Below are 27,748 nucleotides of genomic sequence, written 5' to 3'. Positions count from 1 at the left end.
TAATTTAGACTCTTAAATGAATTTAGTCTAGACCAGGGTCACTTACAAGGACTGGGATAAGATCTTGTTTAAATAAATTTAATTTCTATATATTATTAGGCCTATATATGGAAGAAAAAATAAGCAACTTGACTGTCTCAGGCTCAATATTAGCCTATTATTGCAGCCTATATCTATTTATACAGCTTTTTAAATTAATTTTAATTTAATATTAACCTATAGGCTACTTTTTTTATTTTATTAAAACACAGTTATTGTGCACCAGAGTGGGTTTGAGAGATTTGATGACATTTTTAGTGATTTAGTGGCACAGCTCGGGTGCGTAAAGCAGCCGCTAGGGTCTGCCATGCCACGGACATGTCCACCGGGTAGCGGAGTGGATGAGGCGGTCTCTAGCCTCAGTCTGGACTGGCCGCGCTGGCTGGAGCCACAACCACCAGCCGAGCAGGGACTGGTGGGCTTTTTATACGCCGTGGAGCCCATCCCCACTCTGCCGCGACATGCTACATCCCCTATGCGTGTACCAGCCCACACACACTCCACCAAACCCCGCCGTGTTGTTCGCAGAGCCGGAGAGAGATGACGGCGCGGAGAGACGCCGAGCAGCCGCTCAGCAGCTCTCGCCTCCCGGAGAGGAAGGGAGCGGCGGAGCGGGCCAAGCCTAACCCCGACTGGTTTTATCTTTCCCCCCGACAGGAGCCGGAGAAAGGGCCGGGGTCCGCCACGGGAATCCACGCACATGTGGTGGGGGCTGTCGCCGGCTCCGGCGCTGCAGACGAGTCCTCTGACAGCGAAGCGGAGCAGGAAGGCCCGCAGAAACTCATCCGGAAAGTGTCCACCTCAGGACAGATCAGGACCAAGGTAAGACACATCTGTCTCTTTGTCTGTCTCTGACTTCCTTCTTAATAATCCTGTTTGGATGTGGAGCTCTGGGTTTACTGGTTTCCAGTCTGATGGAGGTGTGTGGGTTTGTTTTGAGGGGTTTGCAGCCAGTTCCTCCTGGTGGTCTTTGCTGTTTTGCATTCGGACTAATGGAGTTGGGGGTGTGTTTTTTTGCAAGAAAAAAGCCCACGACTTTATGTATTTTTAGATGTAGCTTGGTATTGCATAAAACAGATGTTTTCTGCAGCCAGAAGCAGGAAGAAGATATAAATTCACACAAACTTGCTTAAACCTGTTGCACTTGATGTTTGAAAGTGTTTACCTGCAGAGTCGTGCAACCTCAGTAAAAATGCAACTTATTTGATTTATTATAAGAAAAATATGTCTCCTCTTCATGCAACTTAACTGTAATGTCATGTAATACATGAAAAGGAGATTTAAATCAGTTTAGCTGATAAATAGAGTTTACCATAATAACCACAGGGATGTTAATGATCCTCATCCCTGCACTGTTTGACGTGCAGGTAAGAGGATGCTGTGCTAATTCTCATCTCTGACACCTTAGCTTTCTTGGCCCACTTATCGTTTACACCGTAAACGAGTGCTGTCCTCCCACACCAATGGATCCACTTAATTATTGACTGCTGCCCCACTCCACCCCATCTACATTATTCAGCGTGGGGATATATTTAGAGACTTGGGGCAGGGGAATGTCTGGCCATACCTTTCATATGCAAATGTCCCCAGCAGTGAGAGCAGTGCTACCTAGAGGAGATGCTGCATGGCTGCAACTGACATTCCTCTTCAATAAATCAAAACAAAATGAAATTTTGTCTTTAAATTAGCAAAAAATACTGGAGTCTGATATGAATAATGTGTCTGACCATCAAAGATGTTTAGTTTATAGATGTGGAGCAGAAAAACAAGCATATCCTGACATTTGAAAAGCTAAAACCACCTAATTATTGCTACTTTAACTTGATAAATAGAAGGAAATGATAGCTGATTTGACAGTTAGAGCATTATTATGCTGTACTCTACCAGGAGCTGGTCTAAAGGGTGATACAAGTGTAAACAAAGGCTGTCCCTCATCAGCTGATGTTTGTTGACTTCAATAAATCAAAAGAAAATGACATTTTGTCTTCAAATTAGCAAAAAATACCAGAGTCTGATATGAATAATGTGTCTGACCAATATGAGAAAACTCAAAGATGTTTAGTTTATAGATGTGGAGCAGAAAAACAAGCATATCCTCACATTTGAAAAGCTAAAAACACCAAATTATTGCTACTTTAACTTGATAAATAGAAGGAAATGATAGCTGATTTGACAGTTAGAGCATTATTACGCTGTTCTCTACCAGGAGCTGGTCTAAAGGGTGACACAAGTGTAAACAAAGGCTGTCCCTCATCAGCTGATGTTTGTTGACTGTTTTTATTGTAAGTTGATTTTTCCATGCACGTGTTGTTTCTTTACTCACCTGTCGCCTCTGGAGTTTTGGCAGCAGCCTTAAAGAGAGAGATGAAAGTGGGTTTGATATGAGTCACGGTGTGTTCGCTGACTGCAGTAATGTACGTATAGTGGAGGGATGCTAATTGCACCGGCTGGCAGAGAGCCCAGATGGACTTAATCCGTCCTGTCAGACTGTATACAGCCGGCTACATGTCACTCTACAATTACTCCATGCTGCTATCACAACAGTAAAAAGCCTTTCTGCTGTAATTGTATCAGTGTGTTTAGCACGTTGACATTGTGCTAACAAAGGTCTCAGAGTTGTTGTCGTGTGGGTCAGTGGGTTTTTCTGTGTGTGTGTGTGTGTGTGTGTGTGTGTGTGTGTGTGTGTGCTGAGAGTTACTAATGGATCATGCAGGCACTGACTCACTGAGTGTTGTTCCACTGGGTTGTTTGCTCAGCTATGGACTGTGTGTGTGTGTGTGTGTGTGTGTGTGTGTGTGTGTGTGTGCACATGCATGTGTACGTTTGGCCATCACATTGTCTCTGTCCATCCCTCTCCGTCCACTATCTCTGTGGTTCTTTAGTTGCCACAGACAACCACATCTTTCGTCCCTTATTGGCCGACTCCGTGGCGATGCTGCCTTCCAGACAGCTGGTTTGGTTGGAGGGGCAAGCATCCCACTGTATAAGGCCTAATCAATTATCTTCTCCGTTATGTCCTCTCCAGTGGTGGGAGAAGTATTCAGATCCTTTACTTAACCCATTGAAGCCTGGAAAGCGTTTACGTCGTTTTGTAGTATTTGTATTAAGCTCTCAAATACTTGAGAGACTGAATTTAATTTCTATCTGCTACAGAGGCTGAAAAATCTATTATTTAGTAGAAGAGTTGACACTTTTTTTCCCAGAATTTTTCCAGAATATCCAGAAAATTAGAGGCTTATTTTAAAATCGCCTAGCGGTTTTTCAGGCCTCAATGGGTTAAGTAAAAGTACTAATACCACACTGTGAAATTACTCCACTACAAGTAAAAATCCTGCATTCAAAACATACTGAAGTAAAAGTACAAAAGTATCAGCATCAAAATGTATTTAAGTAAAAGTACTCGTTATGCAGAACGGCCCCACTCATTGTTATGTATTATCTAATATATTATTAGCTTATTTGTATTGATGCATTTATGCAAGTCGTGCTTTCATTTTTTAAAGATGGGGCTGATTTTAACGACTTAATATACTGTTGTGAGGATTAACTTTAAAAAGATGTCTAATGACTTTAAAGTTTTTATGTTAAATCTCGACCTGAAAAGTAACTAAAGCTGTCAGCTAAATGTAGTGGAGTAAAAAGTACAGTATTTGCCTAAAAATGTAGTGAAGTAGAAGTATAAAGTCACATAAAATAGAAATATTCAAGTAATGTAAAAGTACTTCAAAATTGCACTTAAGTACAGCACTTGAGTAAATGTACTTAGTTACTTTCCACCACTGGTGCTCTCTGCGTTTCCGTTTTATAGCGTCGAGATAATTTCAAGATTTCTTTAATAAAAGCAGACAAGGAGCAAGAAGGAGAAGACAGATAGTGTGCAGCAATGTCCAGTTTAACAACTAATTTATCACAGCTTTAGAAAAGCTTTTACCATAGAATAATCTTTTGCTTTTGGGCAGAAATAGTCGTGCATGGCATGTGAAAAGTCCGGACAGAAGTGGACTGTAACTCTGGTGTTCTCTGTCTCCGTTTCCAGCTGGTACAGAACACTATGCAGCTGAATCATTACAGCTATTTGTAGCTAACCTTTCATTTTGATAGCCATTTATAAACCCATCATGGCAAATCAATCTATTGGCAGCTGTAGATTGTTGTTGTTGTTGTTGTTGTTGTTGAACTGCTAGCTGAAGCAGAGAAGAGATATTGGGTATCATTTATCCCTGCCTGATGTTCTGTCAGAAAGTAATGGGATTTGACCGCACATAAAGGGAATATGATATTCCATCATATGGGCAGCAAACAATATAATTTCTTCATCTCTCTCTCATGTTGTGAATGCAATACACTCATTGATGTAAGTGCATTTTAGCCATCAAACAAGTTAATTTCTATAAGAAAAAACACACAATACATGCATGAGAATCTGATTCCCTATTCCTCAAACATATGAGGTTGAACAACAGTCTTTTCATAGCTTCTTCTCTCCTGTCATCTCCAATCTCAGCCCCCTCGCTGTCTTTTCAGGGTGTGCTGTTGCAGCCGAGGAGGGCTTATAAACTTGTGACTAATACTGTAGCTGTGTGATTGAAAGCAGAGCTAATGGCATACCCAAGTCTTCTGCTACTGCTACTGCTGCTGCAGGAGACTGGGAAAACTTTGCAAGTCTGACATGGAATACTCCAGATCAGATAGAGTTGGGTGGGGTTTGGATAAAGATAAAATTCATCTACAGTCCATGTTTCCCATGCATTGGAAGAAGGGACACACTGTGACTTACATTGATGGGAAGCAAGGCGGACTTTTTTGTATAAATACTCTTGGGATCAGCGTTGGGTTGACTCAGTTGGTGGATTTTTTTTGGCATGAAGACTAATCTTTGTATAAATTCTCTTCTGCAAAAGAGACATCCCCAGAATTGCAGCTTTAGGTAAAAAACACAATATCCACATGCTGATTTTTGCCCATTTATTGCTCAGAATTCCACATTGAAGATAAATTTGTAAGCATATGGTGGAGAAACATGTACCCAAAGCCTTCCTCAAAGAGTGGAGTGTGGTTTCTGCCCACTCTGATGACTTGGATTTCCTATTGGGAAAGCGTAGGGAAACACATGATGATCCATCTCTATAAATACTCGAATGACACTGCTATTGAGGCATGTATCAGGAATGGACAGGAATCTGAATATAGGGATCTGATATAGAAGAGTCACAAGAACTATCTTCTCCTGAACACCTCAAAGATTAAAGAAATGATTATAGATTTCTGCAGGTTCAAAAGATCTTTTGCTTCTACAGCCATCAGGCTGTCTAATTCTTCAAGAGCTAACAGACTAACTGAATTTAAATAAAGTAATTTGGATTTTATTTATTTGATTTGATAAATGCGTATGAATCCGGAATCTAAAGGCAACAGGACAAGAAGTTGGTGTGGAAGGCAGGGTTGGACGGATTGACCCCAAAAGTATCGATACTACAGACACAAAGTCTTGTTTTGAGGATTAATTTCATTTACGTTATAGACCACATCCTGGGAACATAAAAACTCTTTGATAAATTAGGTCATGGCAATTAAAGGATATTTAGAAGCAGTCCATTAATATTGCATTTCCTTTTTGCACCATCATCCATTAAGTGCTGTTAACATGGAAAAAAGTACCAATTTTGGTATTGAAATCAATGTTTCTGACCCTGGTGTTACTTGGTATTGGATTGAAAGCTAATTTTGAGGTTTTGCCCAACTGAGTAGTATTAACCAATCATGTTTAAGCAGGTAGAACGCACTGGAAGAGGCGCATTGGCTGAAATATATTCATAGACTGGCTTCTTGTGAAACAATCTGATGGTAGACGTCGTCTCTCGACTTCAACTCCATTCTTGCATCTCTAGTAACTAATTAGACTGTAAACAATGACCGGTGCATCAAAGAGGAAGGTATCTGATACCTGATATTGGAATATCAGATCAAGAGTCATCTTCAGACAATCGCTGATCAGTTCAAAGTTTGGTTGCATGATTGTGGGTTGTGAGGAACACAATTCCGTAGATGATGAGATCTCTTCTTCTTCATCTTTATTCAGTGGTAGAGCTACAGAGGGAAAGAAATGCAGGAAAGAGCCCAAGGACTATGCCTTAACCCTTTATCAGGCGAAGAACTATATTTGGTAACTTCAGTGGATATCAAAATGGGGTCGAGAAAAAAGTTGCAAATTTACTAGATTAAAGTGGCAAATCTACAAGAAAAAAAGTCGCAGATTTAAGAGATTTAAAGTAGCAAATCTGTGCAAAAAAGTCGCAGATTTAAGAGATTTAAAGTGGTGAATCTGCGTGAAAAAAGTTGCAGATTTATGAGATTTAAAGTGGCAAATCTATGCAAAAAAAGTCGCAGATTTATGAGATTTAAAGTGGCAAATCTATGCGAAAAAAGTCGCAGATTTATGAGATTTAAAGTAGCAAATCTATGCGAAAAAAGTCGCAGATTTAAAGTGGTGAATCTGCGAGAAAAGTTGCTTTTTTCCCCACTTCTTTCTAATAAATCTGTGACTTTTTTCCACGCAGATTTGCTACTGTAAATATCTTAAATCTGGGACTTTTTTTCTTGTAGATCTGCCACTTTAATCTAGTAAATTTGCAACTTTTTTCTCAAGATATTTTTATTTTTATTTTGGATATCCGCTGAAGTTACCAAATACGGTTCTTCCCCTGATATAGGGTTAATGATGATGAGGGGATCTCTACTTCTAAATGAGTTGTAATGCTCTAACTCTCCTGTTTGCAGAGATAATAACCGTACATGTATACACCATAATCCAATGTGGCACTGGAGAAAGATAAAGCTGTGTCCTTTTCTGTCAGAAGCTGTATCTGAATCTAATTGAGGTAATTGTCTATAAATTGCTGGCCTCAACAACAATCCCCCGTACCCACTTGACACGTATAACTATAACCGTATATGTGGTCCAGTGGCACAAAGGAGATCACAGACAGGGGAACTACCCCTTCCCAACTACTGGATTGTAATTTTCCCATCACCATGGTGAAATTTTAGCATGTGGTGGGAGTTGGAGGAGGAAGGGTGCAGAGATACAATTACACCCAGCAGAGAGGACAATATGCAGAGACAGCTTCAGGAGAGCGTTACCCAGGGAGAAACGGAGAGTAAATTGAGAGTTTCAGCTCTGGTCTCTAAAAGACTTGATTGTTCCGGCTCTGCAGGCACTCCAGTCCCACTCAGGGATGACAGATGAGTCTGTAATGGAGGTACAACAGAGTCTAACTGCATGGAATGATTCCTGAGACTCATCATCCACTAAAGCTAAGGATAGATAAGTAAGCAGTTGTCTTTATGAAGCGGCCAATTACATTCACAGCAGTTTAGTCTTATCAGTCATGAGTTGAAATTGCCAGACAGGGATCGGTTTTCTTCTGGGAAGCTGACGTGTCTTCCTTTTTCTGCTGCAAGTGTGTCTACGTGAAGTAGATGCAATGGTGGACATACAAGTAAATGCTCCTGCAAGACTCTGGTTCTGTATTAACCTCGTAGAGTGTTGATTTTATGTTGATTTTATGATTTTATGATTTTTTGTTTTTTATTGTATTCATGCATATTTTATTTTGTGCGGGCAGTACATTTTACATTTTATTTTATTTATTTTTATCCCATTTTTAATTTATTTTATCTTATTGCATCTTACTGTTCTATTGTTTACTACATCTCTTTGTATTGTGTTATGTATTTATTGTTTGTGCAGCACTTTGGAAACCTTGTGTTTGCTAAAATTGTGCTATATAAATAAAGTGGATTGGATTGGATTGGATAACCCCCTGTGACCCTGCGTCCTCATATCTGGACATTTCATTTTAGGTTTTATGGACCTTATACTTAATTCTGCTTAACTATAACATGTTGTCCTCAGTAGTACACACTCTAGAAAAAGCACAATACATCAATTAGTGTAAAAACAAGATGGCAGCACCTTGCTAAAGTCAATCAACAGCTTATCCAACATGGTCTCACAGAAATCTGTGAAATAGCCACGGATTTCGCTTAACTCAAAATCCGTGGAATAGCCACGAATTCGCTCAAATTTCCGTGAAACTGACACGGATTTCGCTACAATGCAAGTTAATGCCAGTCATATCCCGTGGCTATTCCAACATACAAAGTGATTATGTACATTCACTGAGTGAATATTTAGAAAATAAAACATGTATTTCTCGCTAGAAATGTGATCAAAATCCATTTTTATGCAGAAACTAAGTCAAAATATTGATTTTTCACTAAAAATGAGAGAACTGTCCGCCATGTTTTTTGTTCTGACCGCTGGGACCTTGAAAGTCACATGACTTGGAACAAACCAATAGGAACAAATATCCATGGAATAGCCACGGGATATGACTGTCATTAACTTGCATTGTAGCGAAATCCGTGTCAGTTTCACGGAAATTTGAGCGATTCCGTGGCTATTCACAGATTTCTGTGAGACCAGGTTGGCTTATCCCTAGACAGAAGTGGACCAGGTACAAAATCTGATCAGATTTTATGGTTAAAACTTGTTTATTTGTGCTTAATAATGTTTGTAGCTTGATATTCTGTGCAAGTTTGACTATTTTTAGCAATAGCAACAAGCTACGACTCTGCTAATCAGGAAGTACTCATTTGAGAACGAATAGACTTTTACTATCGTTCTTCCAAAGAGAGGGAGTAAATGTAAGGAAATAAAAGTTTTATACACTGGTGAATTAATTGTGTTATACAGTAAAATTAACCGATTTGTTTTTTTCAAAACGGATTGACCCCAAAAGTATCGATACTACAGACACAAAGTCTTGTTTTGAGGATCAATTTGATTTACGTTATAGACCACATCCTGGGAACATAAAAACTCTTTGATAAATTAGGTCATGGCAATTAAAGGATATTTAGAAGCAGTCCATTAATAATGCATTTCCTTTTTGCACCATAATCCATTAAGTGCTGTTAACATTGAAAAAAGTACCAATTTTGGTATTGAAATCAATCATTCTGACCCTGGTGTTACTTGGTATTGGATTGAAAGCTAATTACTACTTCCTGTTCAAAGACATTGTTTAGTTTTTGTACTTATCATGTCCTACAAATCCAACATATCAAATATCTAGGAGAAACTAACAATACATACCAAACAAAAGCTTGGGTCTCAGGAGGTTAAGACGATGAATATTAGCATATTAGTTCATGTTTAAGAAAGATATTGGACACATATTAGACTCGTATTATTGTATTTTGTGTGATCCATACAGTGGCTTGTTGGAGTCTCACTCTGACCAAACGGCTCCAGCTAGTCTCTGTTTCTGCCCGAGAAATAGGAACATAACCCCACCTTAAACCACACAGATTGAGTAATACTTAAACATCCGTAAACAGAGGATGGATTTAGTAGTGAGGAAGCGTTTGACAGACAGAAGATGAGTAAGTTCCCGTTTAAACTGTTTCGAGAATAAAGTTTTCACACTCATTCAGAAGAATAGTTGTATATAAGTAATAAGAGCTTGTAAATAAGAGCTGTATCAAATTAGTGGATGAAAACACTTTTATTACACAATTAATTAATCGTTTTGAGTCTGTTTATATCATTGAAATATATTTGTGTTTTTGACTAAATACAACATTTAATAAAGATAGCACCTTGGGCTTCAGGACAATGGGACTGACAATTTCGACTATTTTCTGGTGTTTTTGACAACATTATTGTACAATTTATCAAGAAAATTTTCAACAGATTAATCTATAATAATGCAGCCCTATTCATGATCATATTTCACTGAATGATTTTTGATTCAGGATTTCAATTTGAATCACTACAACTCCCAATCCCAGTACTCAGGACTGAAATAGCAGCTCTGTAGCTCTCCGAGGCTTACCATTTTAAGAATCTTTAACCTTTGCATTAACACTTACAGGATAATTACGGTAACCAGAGAGGGGAGGTGGAAAGTCAAGCATTTTTATCTGATTAATTAGATAGAAACCTCAGCAGAAGGCCCAGAAGGGACGGGTAATTGGTTTAGGGCGCAGTGCTCCGGGGCTATAAAGTCAGAGAGAGATACCGCTCATATTAGGAAGTCCATTGGCTACTTGAGTTAGCCTTAGCTAATGTTCATAGGGGTATATGGGAGGTCCAGCGTGAACTAGCTGTTTGTCTGGTTATCGTCAGAGACAGGACGTCGTCTGCTCCGCTCTCCTTCCAGGGAACTCCTGCTCCGCTCTTATCCACCAACCACAGCTGCTGGACTCATTTAAACTGCCTTTGTCCATTGTATAAGCCTGTGTGTGTGTGTGTGTGTGTGTGTGTGTCACCCTGTCAGTGGCCAGGCAGTGTGTGTGTGGGTGTAAGGTACATGGTGCTCAGGTTACTCATTTCTCTCTGGCACAGGACTCGCTCTGTGTCTCACAATTTAGCAGAAGAGAGGAACCGTGCACAGAGGCAAGCTGAGAGACTATTTATAGATCACTTCTGGCCTACTTGGCAACAGGAAGGAGATGAAGACAAGGAAAGGAACTATGGAGGCCAAGGAGGGACAAAAAATAAAATAGAACATCCAACTAGAGCAAAGTGACTCGTGCTGCTCCGGGTGGCCAGACACCATTAAAGTTCTACTTTGTAACTTTTTGTACCCTGAAACTTTCTCTTCAGACTCCGAGACAAATCAGATGCAGTCATGGTTTGGAGGAATTTCTGTCAGTTTGATGAAGAACACAAAGCAACTACTGCCCACTGTGGGTGGTAACTGTTTTCCTGAAGCTAGAAGTACACTACTGGTCAAAAGGTTTAGAACACACCAACTTTTCCAGAATTTAATTGAAAATGATGCAGTTTAATGTCTCAGTGTACTCTGAAATGAATGCACATTTGCAACATTTAAAATTCTTTATTGAGCATGATAGTGTTTTGAAAGTAAAAAAAAGATTCAAAATCACATTTTATGTTGGAGTAAAGGACTAAAAAAAGACACAAAATGACTAAAAAAAGACACAAAATGACTTACAAAGACATGAAAAGAATTCAAAAATGGACAAAATAGCCCAAGACTCCATAGAGTTAAGTTGTTAACCCATTTCTTGTTCCCTGAAAAAGGCCTACTTGTATAATTCTGAAATGTACATTATTTTTCAGTTTTGGTTAAGCTTACCTTTTTTTATTTGCCTCTGGCAGTTCACCACTTACCTTTGGACCCTTTCAAGCTGTTCATTTGACTTGAACTGCTTGAATTTCAATAAAAAACTGGAAAAATTGGGTTGTTCTAAAACTTTTGACCGGTAGTGTATATTGCTGCTATATATCTGCTGCAGAGTTACAGGGCAGTTCCCCACTCTGTGTGTCATGAGGTGTTCATTCATTTCTCCTGTGTATGTTCACACTGCAAAAAAAAAAAAAATTGGGTGAACTCAAAATTTCAAGGCAACAAACTTCGATAAAATTTTAAGTTTTAAGGACAATTAAACTAAATATTTTAAGTTTTGTTTCTGAGTTTGCTTCACTCTGAATTCAGATTTTTGTCAACTCAACTGTAAGTTGCACTAACTTATAATTTACATTGTAATAACTTGTCAGCTAATGTTGTGACCACAATTTTGAGTTAGCATTGATACGCTAATGGCTACTCTTGTAACTGTAACAAGCAGCGCCGCTAGCATCAGTTAGCCGTTAGCTTTCGCTATTGACCGAATTTCACCGCTTTCCCGCATTTCCCAACAAAGAAATAAGAGTTATCAGAACTATTGTCCCTTGTTGTGAACCCCAACTTAAAGATATAAGTAACAACAACTCACCAACTTGTTTTTGAGCAGACAACTGGCTTCCTTTGTTGTGCTAACTTACATTATTGCCCTAAATGTCAATCATTTATATTTCCAAGTTTTACCAACTTAAGTCACTGTTTTAGGCCAAAAAATACAAGTTGGCTTTTTTGCAGTGCACAGGAGCGTGCATGTGTCAGCAGTGGTGTTACATGCAGAGAAGAAGCATTAAAACACTCTGCAGCTCTGTTCAGACTGCTTCGACCTCCTGAATGCTCCCTTTTACCTCCAGTATCCTCTGCTACCCCGACATGTTTGAGCATCTGCCATGCTGCTGGATTACTCTCCCACTTTGATTATAGTGGCGGGCGAGCTGCTAAGTCCTTATAGGGAAGTCAGCATTTGGGTATTTCACCTCAATCCACCGTAGGAATTTGTTCTTCAGGCCGTACCTACACTGTAAAAAATGTCTGTAGATTTTACCATTACCATTGCAAAACCATGACAGTAAAAGATTGTAAAATGATAAATGGGTTAATTCAGTTTCAGTAACAATGAAACATCGTAAATATACACTACTGGTCAAAAGTTTTAGAACACACCAACTTTTCCAGAATTTAATTGAAAATGATGCAGTTTAATGTCTCAGTGTACTCTGAAATTAATGCACATTTGCAACATTTAAAATTCTTTATTGAGCATGATAGTGTTTTGAAAGTAAAAAAAAGATTCAAAATCACATTTTATGTTGGACTAAAGGACTAAAAAAGACACAAAATGACCCAAAAAACGACACAAAATGACTAAAAAAAGACACCAAAAGACACAAAATGACCAAAAAAAGACACAAAATGACAAAAAAAAGACACAAAATGACAAAAAAAAGACACAAAATGACTTCAAAAATGGACAAAATAGCCCAGGACTCCATAGAGTTAAGTTGTTAACCCATTTCTTGTTCCCTGAAAAAGGCCTACTTGTATAATTCTGAAATGTACGTTATATTTTACCTTTTTTTATTTACCTCTGGCAGTTCACCACTTACCTTTGTACCCTTTCAAGCTGTTCATTTGACTTGAACTGCTTGAATTTCAATAAAAAAATGGAAAAATTGGGGTGTTCTAAAACTTTTGACCGGTAGTGTATATAACAGCCAAAAAAGTATTTTTTACATTTTTTAATATACATAACTCCACTGTAAAATACACTGGCACCGTGTTTGTAGCAAAAAATATACTGTAATATATATACAAGCCATCATTTTTGCATTTATTTTTTGTAAAAATAATTTTCCTCACTGTTCAATGTACTAAACACCATATCTCTAACAGAAATATACTGTAATATTTAATGGTAGAATCTTTAATTCATGCAGCATTTATAAAGTATTTTCTTGTCAATTATATGGCAGAACAGTGTTTCTTTTGAAGGAAAAACTTTATTTTTTACGGTAAAATATGGACTAAAAGTTGCACCATATTTATTACGGTAAAGTTCTGGCAACCACAGCTGCCGTTTTTTACCGTAAAAACAACAGTTTTTTTTTTACAGTGGACGGAAAGGGAAGCAGAGAGTTAGTGGAGGTAGACAGCCGTGTCAGAGAGTTGCAGTGTGTCCTCTTTCTGCTCCAAACTGACAACAGCACAGAAGTTTACATGAAGACAACACAAGGATCACTGCACCTAAATTGCAAAAAAAAAAATTATTTCTTGCTTTTAACCCAGGCAGATACTCTAGATTAAGTTTTATTTATCCAGATTTTTAGATATTTGCCTCTGAGATTCCTGCACAGCTTCAGCACAGTTCATCTGCCTACAATCTGTTGCTTACAGTATCAAACAATGAGATTTAAATAATTAAATTCAATATCTCAATCCAGAAACAATGTATGGCCTCTGGATAATCAAGGGATCTCACTAGAACTACTTTTCTTTTTGCAAATAGGAAACGAAAAAGTGGGGCTTCAATCTTTAGCCTTTTTAAAAGAAAATATTGATGTGTTGTTTGTTTTCTTAATCAATGTTTTCTCTATAAAATGTGATAAAATTGTGAAGGATGCCTGTTACCATCTCCCTGAGCCAAAGGAGACATTTTAGAGTGTTTTGTCCAACAAACAAAGAAAAGCAGCAAATAAAATTCACATTTGAGATGCTGAAACCAGGGAATATTTTAGCTTAATCAACGACTTCCACTAAAACCTGCTTACATCTTGCTTCTCTTTGTACTGGGTGTTACATGTGGCATTCATTCCTGGTGTCGTCTCAGTTATTTATCGTCTCCAGCTCTGATCTGCAGTGATGGAAACACGACACGCAACATGACTCTTTGTCATCTCAGCCACAAATATTCCACCAATCTCTGCCCAAGCAGCTCTCGAGCATTGTTCCAAAGTAGTCGGCACCAAGTTTGAAAGAGACTGAAAAGTGAAAATAAAAGTAACCCAAAAAAAAAAAAAGATTTTGCTGGAAAAATCATATATACACTACCGGTGCCAGAGGTAAATAAAAAAAGGTAAGGTTAACCAAAACTGAAAAATAATGTACATTTCAGAATTATACAAGTAGGCCTTTTTCAGGGAACAAGAAATGGGTTAACAACTTAACTCTATGGAGTCTTGGGCTATTTTGTCCATTTTTGAATTCTTTTCATGTCTTTGTAAGTCATTTTGTGTCTTTTTTGGTCATTTGGTGTCTTTTTTGGTCATTTTGTGTCTTTTTTTAGTCATTTTGTGTCTTTTGGTGTCTTTTTTCAGTCCTTTAGTCCAACATAAAATGTGATTTTGAATCTTTTTTTTACTTTCAAAACACTATCATGCTCAATCAAGAATTTTAAATGTTGCAAATGTGCATTAATTTCAGAGTACACTGAGACATTAAACTGCTTCATTTTCAGTTAAATTCTGGAAAAGTTGGTGTGTTCTAAAACTTTTGACCGGTAGTGTATGTCTTGTTGTTGTTTAGTTTTTAATGTTTTACCTCAAATTGAATTCCATTCCATTCTTTTGGAGAAGCAGAAATCTCTGGGAAAGTTATGTCAGAATTTTTGATAAATAAAGTAATTTTACAGTATTATTGACACCACAAGAGGTAATAGAGCAAATATGTAATTGTAATTTCAGTGAACTGAACCTTTAAAAAAAATGCATCCTTTTCATCAATTGTAATAATCAATGCAATCTCCCATTATAGCTCTGTGTATACAGGCTTCATCCACTGTGACATGCCTGTGTGTGTGTGTGTGTGTGTGTGTGTGTGTGTGTGTCCACTGTGAGCCAGTATTCTGCAGCAGTGTTTCTGTGTTTAAGTTGACACAGCTGGTGGGCAGGATGTCAGCTTCAGGCCTCTGTGTCTGTTTGTAATTCTCCCCTTAGAGAGCAGCCTTCCTTTGCTATAAATAGCCTCTTCATATGTGTGTGTGTGTGTGTGTGTGTGTGTGTGAGAGAGTGTGTGTGTGCCCCACCTCTCCTCTGTGTGCCCAGAGAGAGAATGATGTTCCTCCACACAACATTTCCATCTGTGTGTGTGTGTGTTTGTGTGTGTTTTATCTTTTTCATGTGTCCACTGTTCCATGTCTCGCTGTATTTGCTCTGCATGCCCCGTGTGTGTGTGTGTGTGTGTGTGTGTGTGTGTGTGTGTGTGATGATGGTGAGCGTAATGATGATGAGTGTGTGTACTGTGCTGCACATGGAGGGACGGTCTGATTTGATGTGACACACACATGCTGGCTCTATAGGAGGACAGGAACTCTTTCTCTTGACTTTCAATCATTCTTTAGAAAAAAAAAAAAAAAAATCTATTTCCCGCTGCCATCTGTTCCCTCTTAACCTTATCATCCCGCCCACCTCTCACCCTAGGGTACACTGCATGATTCTCCTCCTCCTTCTCTGACTGGCGTTCAAAAATCACCACAAAATGTTCCTGATGTGTGGAACACAGTGGTGGAAGAAGTATTCAGATCTCTTACTTCAGTAAAAGTACTAATACAACACTGTGAAATGACTCCACTACAAGTAAAAGTCCTGCATTCAAAACTTACTTAACCCTTTGATGCACAACATGGGTCTAAAGCAGGGATCTCAAACTCAAATTACCTGGGGGCCGCTGGAGGCAGTATCAAAATGACCAAAAAAAGACACAAAATTACAAAAAAAGACAAAATGACTGAAAAAAACACTACATTACGTTAAAAAATTACGTTAAAAAGACACAAAATGACCAAAAAAATACACAAAATGACCCCAAAAAATACAAAAAATGACCCAAAAAATACACAAAGTGACCAAAAAGACACAAAATGACAGAAAAAAAAATAAATTACTAAAAAGAGTCACAAAATTATTTAAAAAAGACACACAATTACCAAAAAAGAAACAAAATTATTAAAGACAATTAAGACAAAAAGACAATTAAGACTATTAAGACAAAATTACCCAAAAAAAGTAATAAAAGGGACCTTCCACACACAACACAGTAAAGTGTCATTCATATAAAACTCACATTAAACTTTCATATCAAGGTGGGGGCCACAAAATATCGTGACGAGGGCCGCAATTGGCCCGCGGGCCGCGAGTTTGAGACCCATGGTCTTAAGTGACCCGACAGAGTTTTTATGTTCTATATCTTTGCAATAAATTATTTTCATCATTCAGTATTCCAGGTTTTCCTCAATTAGTTTGTTTTTGATCATCATACATCCTAATTTCATGTTTTCCTTTATTATTTTTTTAATAAAATCCCTTTTTGTGTCACGACTCTAATGCACAACATGGGTCAAAACTGTCCATTTTTTAGCGAAGTAGCTTGCTAAGCTAACTACATAGCTAACTTCTTGGCTAAGTAGCTTGCTAGGCTAACTTCTTGGCTAAGTATTTAGCTAAGTAGCTTGCTAAGCTAACTTCTTGGATAAGTATTTAGCTAAGGAGCTTGCTAGGCGAACTTCTTGGCTAAGTATTTAGCTAAGTAGTGTGCTAAGCTAACTACTTAGCCAAGAAGTTAGCTAAGTCAATTGGTCAATTTGTCTTTTCTTTGGTCATTTTGTGTCTTTTTTTGTCAATTTGTGTCTTTGTTTTTGGTCAATTTCTGTCTTTTTTTTAGTCATTTTGTGTCTTTTTTAGTCATTTTGTGTCTTTTTTTGTCAATTTGTGTCTTTTTTTGGGTCAATTTGTGTCTTTTTTGGTCAATTTGTGTCTTTTTTTTGGTCATTTTGTTTCCTTGTTTTTACTCATTTTGTGTCTTGTTTGGTCATTTTGTGACCTTTTTTTGGTCAATTTGTGTTTTTTTTGGTCATTTTGTGACTTTTTTTGGTCAATTTGTGTCTTTTTTGGTCATTTTGTTTCCTTTTTTTAGTCATTTTGTGTCTTTTTTAGTCATTTTGTGTCTTTTTTTGTCAATTTGTGTCTTTTTTTGGGTCAATTTGTGTCTTTTTTGGTCATTTTGTGTCTTTTTTTTAGTCATTTTGTGTCTTTTTTGGTCAATTTGTGTCTTTTTTTTGGTCATTTTGTGTCTTTTTTGGTCAATTTGTGTCTTTTTTGGTCATTTTGTTTCCTTTTTTTGTCATTTTGTGTCTTTTTTTAGTCATTTTGTGTCTTTTTTGGTCAATTTGTGTCTTGTTTTTGGTCATTTTGTGTCTTTTTTGGGTCATATTGTGTCTTGTTTGGTCAATTTGTGTCTTTTTTAGTCATTTTGTGTCTTTTTTTTGTCATTTTGTGTCTTTTTTGGTCATGTTAAATCTCGACCTGTAAAGTAACTAAAGCTGTCAGCTAAATATAGTGGAGTAAAAAGTACAATATTTGCCTCTAAAATGTAGTGGAGTAGAAGTATAAAGTTACATAAAATGGAAATACTCAAGCAAAGTACAAGTACCTCAAATTGTACTTAAGTACAGTACTTGAGTAAATGTACTTAGTTACTTCCCACCACTGCTGGAACATTGGTCAAGTAGTGACATGACGACGTGAGTCTGCTTTTAGCCTGTTGGAAGACATATTTGTGTTTCGTCCAGTTCCTCTGAGTTCAACAGATGTCCGAGGCAGCAGGAGCAGTCAATGGGATGCCTCCTCACCCTCTCCCTCTCCCTCTCCCCCTCCTCTCTTTCTCTCTCTCCTTCTATGTCCGTCGTTCTTTTTCCCCCTCCGGCCCAGGGGGAAGAGGTTGAGTGAGAGTGATGTGTGTTTATAGCTCTTCAGAGAAATGAGGGGTAGTGTGTGTGTGCGTGTAATGGGTTTCCTTTCTTCTCCACTTTCAGCCTATTCCTTGTCTCCCATGCATAAAATTGGTACTCAGACACACACATGCATAAACAGAACACACACTTTTTATCTTGACAGTTTCCTGTAGATAAATACAAAAGGGTGCACTGCATGTGAGAGGGAGGACTGAAGCTTTGTGTCATTGTTTCTGATGGAACCTTTCACTCATACGAGTCCAAATAAAACAGTTTTTTAAACTTTTTATTGTGTCTTTTTTTTCCTCTCCAGACGAGCATAAAGGAGGGATTGTTGCTGAAACAGACCAGTTCGTTCCAGAGGTGGAAAAAGCGTTACTTCAAACTGAGAGGCCGGACGCTCTACTACGCCAAAGATGCCAAGGTGAGCTCACCACACACACACACACACACACACATACACAAGCAGCCACAGGTGAGCAGGATAAACACTGTCTGTCTATAAATTGACTCAGTTTAGACTGAAAAGCTCAAGCTGCCCTTTTAATGTTCAATGTCTGTCTTCTAATCCCTCAAACAACATTCTGTCGTGTCTGGAGTCAAATTTAGACCATCTAAAATGAATATTTCTACATTTTGGGAAATACAGTTATTCCTTAGCACAAAGACAGGAAACAGGGTGAAACAGTTCTCTGTCCAGAGGTATAAAAGCACCTTTAAAACTTACACTACTGGTCAAAAGTTTTAGAACACACCAGCTTTTCCAGAATTTAATTGAAAATGATGCAGTTTAATGTCTCAGTGTACTCTGAAATTAATGCACATTTGCAACATTTAAAATTCTTTATTGAGCATGATAGTGTTTTGAAAGTTAAAAAAAGATTCAAAATCACATTTTATGTTGGACTAAAGGACTAAAAAAAGACACAAAATGACAAAAAAAGACACAAAATGACAAAAAAGACACCAAAAGACACAAAATGACCAAAAAAAGACACAAAATGACCAAAAAAGACACAAAATGACTTACAAAGACACCAAAAGACACAAAATGACCAAAAAAAGACACAAAATGACTTACAAAGACACCAAAAGACACAAAATGACCAAAAAAAGACACAAAATGACTTACAAAGACATGAAAATAATTCAAAAATGGACAAAATAGCCCAAGACCCCATAGAGTTAAGTTGTTAACCCATTTCTTGTTCCCTGAAAAAAGGCCTACTTGTATAATTCTGAAATGTACATTATTTTTCACCTTTTTTTATTTACCTCTGGCAGTTCACCACTTACCTTTGGACCCTTTGAAGCTGTTCATTTGACTTGAACTGCTTGATTTTCAATAAAAAACTGGAAAAATTGGGGTGTTCTAAAACTTTTGACCGGTAGTGTATATCTTGTTTGTTCAATCCGTACAAAAAAACAGAGCGTTGTTTTGCTGGTGTTGTGTTCCAAACTATCTGTGAGCCAAGACCAGAAAGCCTCTAAAGGAAACTGTGAATGAAGGAGTGTCATTTTGTCATCAGGGCTATTATTAGTATTTGACTGTTGCACAGCTGCCAGACTTTTCTGCCACTCCTGTTGAAGTGAATGGGGCAGGTATGACAAGTCACATTATGAGCCTTCATACCAGTGTTGTTTCACCTTTGACTGCAGAATGCTTCAACCAGCACCAATGATTCTAGGCGTCTTTTCACACCTGCCTCATACTTTTGCACAGTACTGTATATATATATATATATATATAAATAAACTGATTGATCCAAAGAGTTCTTGACTCCGTCCAGCAGCCTCATTTAGCTCAACTCAGGCTCCTCTTATTATGAAACATCACAAACAGATCAATTCATTAATGACTCTGATTATAACTGTATGATGTCAGAGCCAGGTACTAAATATCCTTAGGTAGGACTTGACTGCATGCTGTAATGCCTTGCACTCTGCCTCAGTAATTTATATTTATACCATCTAGCCTATAATACTTGTTTGCAAACATAACGTTAAAAAACAACAAGTCAAATCACTTTAAATGTATTTTTTTATGTTAAATCCTTTTTTTAGTCATTTTGTGTCTTTTTTTAGTCATTTTGTGTCTTTTTTTTAGTCGTTTTGTGTCTTTTTTTGGTCAATTTGTGTCTTTTTTTTGGTCAATTTGTGTCTTTTTTTGTCATTTTGTGTCTTTTTGGGTCATTTTGTGTCTTTTTTGGTCAATTTGTGTCTTTTTTGGGTCATTTTGTGTCTTTTCTTTGGTCATTTTGTGTCTTTTTTTGTCAATTTGTGTCTTTTTTTTTGTCATTTTGTGTCTTTTTTTTGTCATTTTGTGTCTTTTTTGGTCATGTTAAATCTCGACCTGTAAAGTAACTAAAGCTGTCAGCTAAATGTAGTGGAGTAAAAAGTACAATATTTGCCTCTAAAATGTAGTGGAGTAGAAGTATAAAGTTACATAAAATGGAAATACTCAAGTAAAGTACAAGTAAGTCAAAATTGTACTTAAGTAGAGTACTTGAGTAAATGTACTTTGTTACTTTCCGCCACTGCCAATAACACTTCAGGGTTGACATTTTCAATTTCCAAGAGTTCCCTATAAAGGGTTAACAACACCTCTTTACGTCCACTACTGTTTTTAACTTTTTTTTATTGGATTTTTCTTTTCAAACAATAAAACAAGACAGCCATTCAACAAACAACAGACACTTCAATCAGAAAGAGAAAAAAAAACAAAAAAAACATACAGACTCAGACAGACAGGCAGTTCAGGGCTTTTTTTTTCCCATCATGATATAATATATCAAGGCTATAATGGCTTAAATAAATAACATTAGTCACATATTGCAGGCTTTGTCTGGAGATACGTACAGGAAAGTGGGAAGTTTAATTTTGAACTTTTTTTTACTCTTGTTAACATTTCTTTTCCCTTTGCTTTGTACCTAACCTTCCTGGTCTGGAACATGTGTGTGTGTGTGTGTGTGTGTGCACGCGCTCCAGTCTGGCAGTGCCGTAGCGCGCTGGCAGGAGCGCGCGCTGCGCCGCGTGTCCCGGAGCCGCGTGTGCTGGCGGGTTCTGTCCGTGTGCTGGACGGGCGCGCGCCGCTCCCCGCCACCTCTGGGTGCCAGCGGATCTGAGGAGGGCCTAGTGAGGATACGGGTCAGCACAGCACAGCCAGGGGCCACAACAGCTTAATTATTAATTATTATTATTATTATTATTATTAACAGCCAGGGGTGAAAGTAAGCCGGTACGGTCCGGTACTGCGTACCACTAAAAGATTCAGTGGCGGTATGCAGTACCAGGAAGATGGGAGAGCGACTGCCTGCTATATATATATATATATATATATATATATATATATATAGATATATATATATATATAGATATATAGATATATAGATATATAGATATAGATATCTATACAGTACAGGCCAAAAGTTTGGACACGCCTTCTCATTCAATGTGTTTCCTTTATTTTCATGACTATTGACATTGTGATTCATCAAAACTATGAATGAACACATGTGGAATTATGTACTTAACAAAAAAGTGTGAAATAACTGAAAACATGTCTTATATTCAGTGGTGGAATGTAACTAAGTACATTTACTCAAGTACTGTACTTAAGTACAATTTTGAGATATTTGTACTTTACTTGAGTATTTCCATTTTATGTTACTTTATACTTCTACTTCACTACATTTTGAGGCAAATATTGTACTTTTTACTCCACTATATTTAGCTGACAGTTTTAGTTACTTTTCAGTTCAAGATTTAACATAAAAACATAATTAATATGAAATGTTTGCTAACATGTTTTAAATTGAACATCATAAGAGTATATTAAGTAGTAAAAATTAGCCCTACCTTGAGAAAATTAAAGCGGTCCGTACATAAATGCATCAAAAATAATAATCCAACAATATATTTTTAGAATATATGAAACAATCTGAGTGGGTCTATTCTGCATAATGAGTACTTTTACTTTTGATACTTTAAGTACATTTTGATGCTGATACGTTTGTACTTTTACTTCAGTAAGTTTTAAATGCAGGACTTTTACTTGTAGTGGAGTAATTTCACAGTGTGGTATTAGTACTTTTACTTAAGTACGGGATCTGAATACTTTTTCCACCACTGCTTATATTCTAGTAAGCAAAGGGTGGTTACTTTGAGGAATCTAAAATATAAGACATGTTTTCAGTTATTTCACACTTTTTTTGTTAAGTACATAATTCCATATGTGTTCATTCATAGTTTTGATGCCTTCAGTGAGAATCTACAATGTAAATAGTCATGAAAATAAAGAAAAACGCATTGAATGAGAAGGTGTGTGTCCAAACTTTTGGCCTGTACTGTATATATGACGCTCATTCAAAGCCAGTCACGGCCGCACTCTGGGTCAGAAAATAGATGCGCTAGCAATATGCAGTCTTAAAAACTACTTTGTCTGTTTAAAAATTCCTTTGAACTCATTCTGAATAGTTTCTGAAGTGTGCGTGCTGTGTTTTAGTCCATGCTGGACGGAGCCTTGGCCTTGAGAGATGAGGGTTTTTGTAATAGTACCGGCAAGAATTTAAAACTACTTTCACCCCTGTTAACAGCTCACCTATAGATAATGTTGCTGCATTCATGCCATATGGAGATACTATGGAGGCTCAATGGGGAAGAGTTTTTTGCGATAAATGCGGAAATAAAGCTCTTATGACTTGATTTATCACCTATGACATGAATGCACTTTATATAATAAGGATATAACCGCAGGTAAGCGAGCAGAGCACATGTGTGCAGACTGTTTGGCCACACCTGTAAATTAACCTTTAATTAACTCTTAACCAGGATTATAATTATTATTATTATTATTCACTGCTCTACGCTGTGTGCTGCTCGTCCTGCCCTGCAACTTAAAGTCTCTTTCTGGCCATGCTGGAAGAATGAAAACATTAATGAAGTCGTCTGAATCAGCTGTTCTCAACCTTGGGGTCGGGACCCCAATTGGGGTCGTGAGATGATTTCTGGGGGTCGCCAAATCATTTTGGAAGTCAGCTCTGTCTCCACTGTGTTAAAGTGTTCATGTGTTTTAGTCTTTTTGGTCACTCAATGTCTTTTTTTGTTCATTTTGTGGTCAATTTGTGTCTTTTTTGGTCAATTTGTGTCTTTTTTTTAGTCATTTTGTGTCTTTTTTGTCATTGTGTGTCTTTTTTGTGTCATTTTGTGTCTTTTTTGGGTCATTTTGTGTCTTTTTTGGTCAATTTGTGTCTTTTTTTTGGTCATTTTGTGTTTTTTTTGTCATTTTGTGTCTTTTTTGGGTCATTTTGTGTCTTTTTTGGTCATTTTGTTTCTTTTTTGGTCATTTTGTGTCTTTTGTGGGTGATCTGATGTTAAATTGGGGGTCGCGACTCAAAAAGGTTGAGAACTACTGCTCTAAATACTTTGTTTTCTGACTGTAGTGAGTTCTGTCTGTCATGGCCCGACAGGGACGTTAGCGTGTATAGATAATATAGATAAGTGCCTGTTGTCCACATGTCCATACACTGTGGCGTCTCCACGGTGACCTGGCTGGCTGTGCTGCACGGTGCTTTAGGACGCCTGACCCCTCATTGATCCATCAGAGACGCTGCATCTCAGCACTGCACTTCGTTCCACAAGCTCCTCACCTCTCTCCTTTTTAAATCTTATTCGATTAGCGAGTTAAAGACGACCAGGTCACAGTTAGAATTTATGGATTCTACTCCTTAAAGGGAAAGTCTGGATTCTTGGAAGTGTGATTGTATGAGGTACTTCTCCTCAGTCAGAGTACTCTGAGTACTGACACCGAAGATAAACCGTGTACTGCTGTGTATGTAGGAGCAGATACATGTATTGTAGACATCTAAATAAATCAAAATAAGTGTAAAATGCTTCCTACAGGGAACTGAGGCAGTTATATCCATCCATTCTGTCCTCAAAGAACACAAGACTCCTTTGACAAAAACAGGGATTTTATGTTGCAGTAACACACTTACTGTGGATAAAAACCTCATACGGCCACACTTTTAAAATCCCAAATATCCCTGTACATGTTTAAACAGGCAGTAGTCATAAAATAAGAGAATGTCCTGGTGTAAATCAGGACGGGAGAGGAACTGGAGGCTTGTTGAGATGCAGCCAGTGAGCTCTGCTCTGGATCTGGGAACAGAGGGTCTGTCCACCATTCACTGTCAGTTTTCATCACAGCTTCCCTCAAGACAGTTGAGTGAGTGTGTGTGCCCACACATATGCAAGTGTGTGTGTGGTGGCGTGGTGAGTAACAAAGGGGGAGAAGCGAGTGTAGAAAGTGATCACGCACATACAGACGCACATGAAACAGGGCAGCAGTGTTGGTGTTGGCATGCCAGTCATACTTGGGCCCTCTTGGATCACACACATTCACACACACACACACACACACACACACACACACACACACACACACACGCTCACACACACGCACACTTGTAGGCATATGGGCTGAGACACACACACACACACACACACACACACACACGCTCACGCTCACACACACACACACACACATTCACACGCACACTTGTAGGCATATGGGCTGAGACACACACACACACACACACACACACACACATTCACACGCACACACACACACACACACACGCATTCACACACACACACACACACACACACACACGCACACACACACACACACACACACATTCACACACACACACACACACACACACACACACACACACACACGCACATTCACACGCACACACACACACATTCACACACACACACACACACATTCACACGCACACACACACACACACACATTCACACGCACACTTGTAGGCATATGGGCTAAGACACACACACACACACGCTCACACACACACACACACGCACACATTCACACACACACACACACATTCACACGCACACACACGCTCACACGCACACACACGCTCACACACACACACACACACATTCACACGCACACACAAGCTCACACACACACACACACACACACATTCACACACACACACACACACACACACACGCTCACACACATTCACACGCACACTTGTAGGCATATGGGCTGAGACACATGCTTGCTCTGCACACGCACACACAGACACACACACACACACACACACACACTCACTCATAGTAAGCGTTGGCTGGTGTCCCTCTCCAGCCCGGCCTGGGGAGAGCATCGTTAACTGGGCATTCCCTCTGACAGCTGCAGCAGCTCACTCCTCCCACACACACACACACACACACTCACACACACACACACACACACACACACACAGTCAGAGGGCATTCCTTTGACGGCATCGTTTTTTTGGCCCGCGGCCCTTTAAGAGCTCAGCTGCGTGCCTTACGCATCACGGCTCTGTTAGATATCATGTTCCTGTGTTCTCTCTGCTCTCTGTCTGTCTACTGGCTGCGGAGCAGGAATTCAATAAAACATATCAGCGTTTTACCGTCTTGTTATTCGCACTTTTCTCATTTAAACTCCAGAGTCAAAACAAAGGAAACTCAGGAGGGAAATCCTCACCACGGTGCAGGTTTATAGTGGAGCCTTGTTTTGGTGCAGAGCATTTCCTGACACATGGAACAAACTGAGTTATCTTTCTGCGGGCCAGACTCTCTGGCTCATTGTTCTAATGCAGAATGTTTTTCCTCCACGCTATTTATTAACCCCTCAGAGCATCCACTGCAATAAATCAAATATGAATTGATTCCAGCCGATGAAACTGCATTTAAAAACAAAAAAAAAGATGGTAACACTTTACAAAACCAACTAAGTGATGTTTATAAACCAATTATTAACCACTTACACAATGCTATACATATTTAATCTTTAAAAGTTTTCAAACAATTTCTTAAAGGTATATGAATCATTTAAAAATCATTAACATACTTAATATGGTGTTAAAAATGTTAAAATGACTACAACTAAAACTATTAATAAACTATTGATTATAATTTATTGGTTTGTTAGTGGTAAGGTAACTATAAACTTACATTAATATCCCTTCTATTTGTCATTTATAGATGATGTAGTTAGTTAAACATTAATAAATTATGAATTTACCATTCTAAATGGCCTATATACAGTTTATAAATGACGATTAAACATTAATAAACTATCTGTTTGCCATTTATAAATGATGGTTATTGTGAAGTGTTACCAAAAAGATTTCTTCCCTGTAACTAAAGTCAACTAAACAATAAATGTTTAGTTTACCTTGTAAAATACTATTAATTTCTGTCCATGCAAACCTCAGAGTCTTGAGATTATGTAATATTAACAAGCTAGATTCACTATATTCAAAGATATTTGAAAAGGTTTTTATTCTGTGAAGAACACAGGACAGTGTTCTCCCTATATGGGGAAGCACCACAACACCAGATTCCATTCTCTAAAGTAACACTTTCTTTAAATATTTACCACGTTAGGCACGCTTTTCCAAATATTTATTGGTTACTTTTCGAAAGGCACATGATGACTCACTCTTCCCATTCGCAGAAGTTAGATGCACCACATTTTATTTTAGTTTTTTAGTTTGCCTGTTACTCCTGTTATTCCTTCTTCCACATTAGTGGTTAAAACACCAAGAGAAAATACCAGGACAAAATTATGATCATTATGTGATCACTGCATGCCAAAATAATCAGAGCAAAAAGGGCCAAAATGCCTCCTAAGTCAACATGTGACTGGTTGGTGTAATGAAGCATTTAAAAGCCTTTTGAAAGTTTTCTTTTTAAATCTGGCACAGTGCTCAATCCATATTGGCTTTAAATAGCCTGAAAACAAAAAACAATTGCTAGAAGGATTGTGTTAATGCCAAGTTTATTTGCAATTTCTGTAAAAACATCGAAATAATAGACAGTAAATGTAATACTAGATGCTTAAAATGACCAATAATAACATTTTAGTGGACAGATATTTTGGTTTAGCCTCATTTCAGCATAAGGAAGAAAAAGATCTTTTTGTTTTATGAGTGGAAATATTTCGTTTTGAAGGGTTTAATGACAATGCTTTTTATAAGGCATGTTTCAGTTTCCATATCACTATAAAAATAACCTACCGAATGATTTCCCCGTCACAAAGTGCTCTCCATGATGTGTAGGTCAGAACCTCTGGTAAAGCTGAGATTAATGCACATCTGCTGTTTCCTTTATTTTAACTACATCACAGGTTATAGTTCATACTCATTTAGTAGCATTTTCCGAACCTGGTCTCACAGGAATCTGTGAAATAGCCACGGATTTGCTTGACTCTAAATCCGTGGAATAGCCACGGAATCACTCAAATTCCCGTGAAACTGACACAGATTTGGCTACAATGCAAGTTAATGCCAGTCATATCCCGTGGCTATTCCATGGATATTTGTTCCTATTGGTTTGTTCCAAGTCACGTGACTTTCAAGGTCCCGGCGGTCAGAACAAAAAACATGGCGGACAGTTCTCTCATTTTTAGTGAAAAAATCAATATTTTGACTTAATTTCTGCATAAAAATGGATTTTGATCACATTTCTAGCGAGAAATATATGTTTTATTTTCTAAATATTCACTCAGTGAATGTTCATAATCACTTTGTGGTGAAGATCTCGCCAGAAAAATATGACTGTCATTAACTTGCATTGTAGCCAAATCTGTGTCAGTTTCATGGAAATTTGAGTGATTCTGTGGCTATTCCACGGATTTTGAGTTAAGCAAATCCATGGCTATTTCACGGATTCCTGTGAGACCAGGTTGGATTTTCCTGTA

General features: G+C 38.0%; 1 protein-coding gene across 2 annotated transcripts in view; it reads left to right on the top strand.

Moving 5' to 3' along the window:
- dgkh (diacylglycerol kinase, eta) overlaps positions 1–27,748 on the top strand; it is a 95,071-nt gene that overhangs the window by 784 nt on the left and 66,539 nt on the right. The window contains exons 2-3 of one of the 2 annotated variants that reach the window (XM_059342194.1): positions 697–861; positions 18,293–18,403. In XM_059342194.1, coding sequence (XP_059198177.1) covers positions 697–861; positions 18,293–18,403 — 276 coding nt within the window. Of the gene's footprint in view, positions 1–413; positions 862–18,292; positions 18,404–27,748 lie in introns of those variants that run through there. The other variant, XM_059342193.1, reaches the window with a different exon arrangement.

Source organism: Centropristis striata, chromosome 10 (assembly GCF_030273125.1).
Source record: "Centropristis striata isolate RG_2023a ecotype Rhode Island chromosome 10, C.striata_1.0, whole genome shotgun sequence".
Taxonomy (NCBI): Eukaryota; Metazoa; Chordata; class Actinopteri; order Perciformes; family Serranidae; genus Centropristis; species Centropristis striata.
This window is presented reverse-complemented; position numbering and strand designations above follow the sequence as displayed.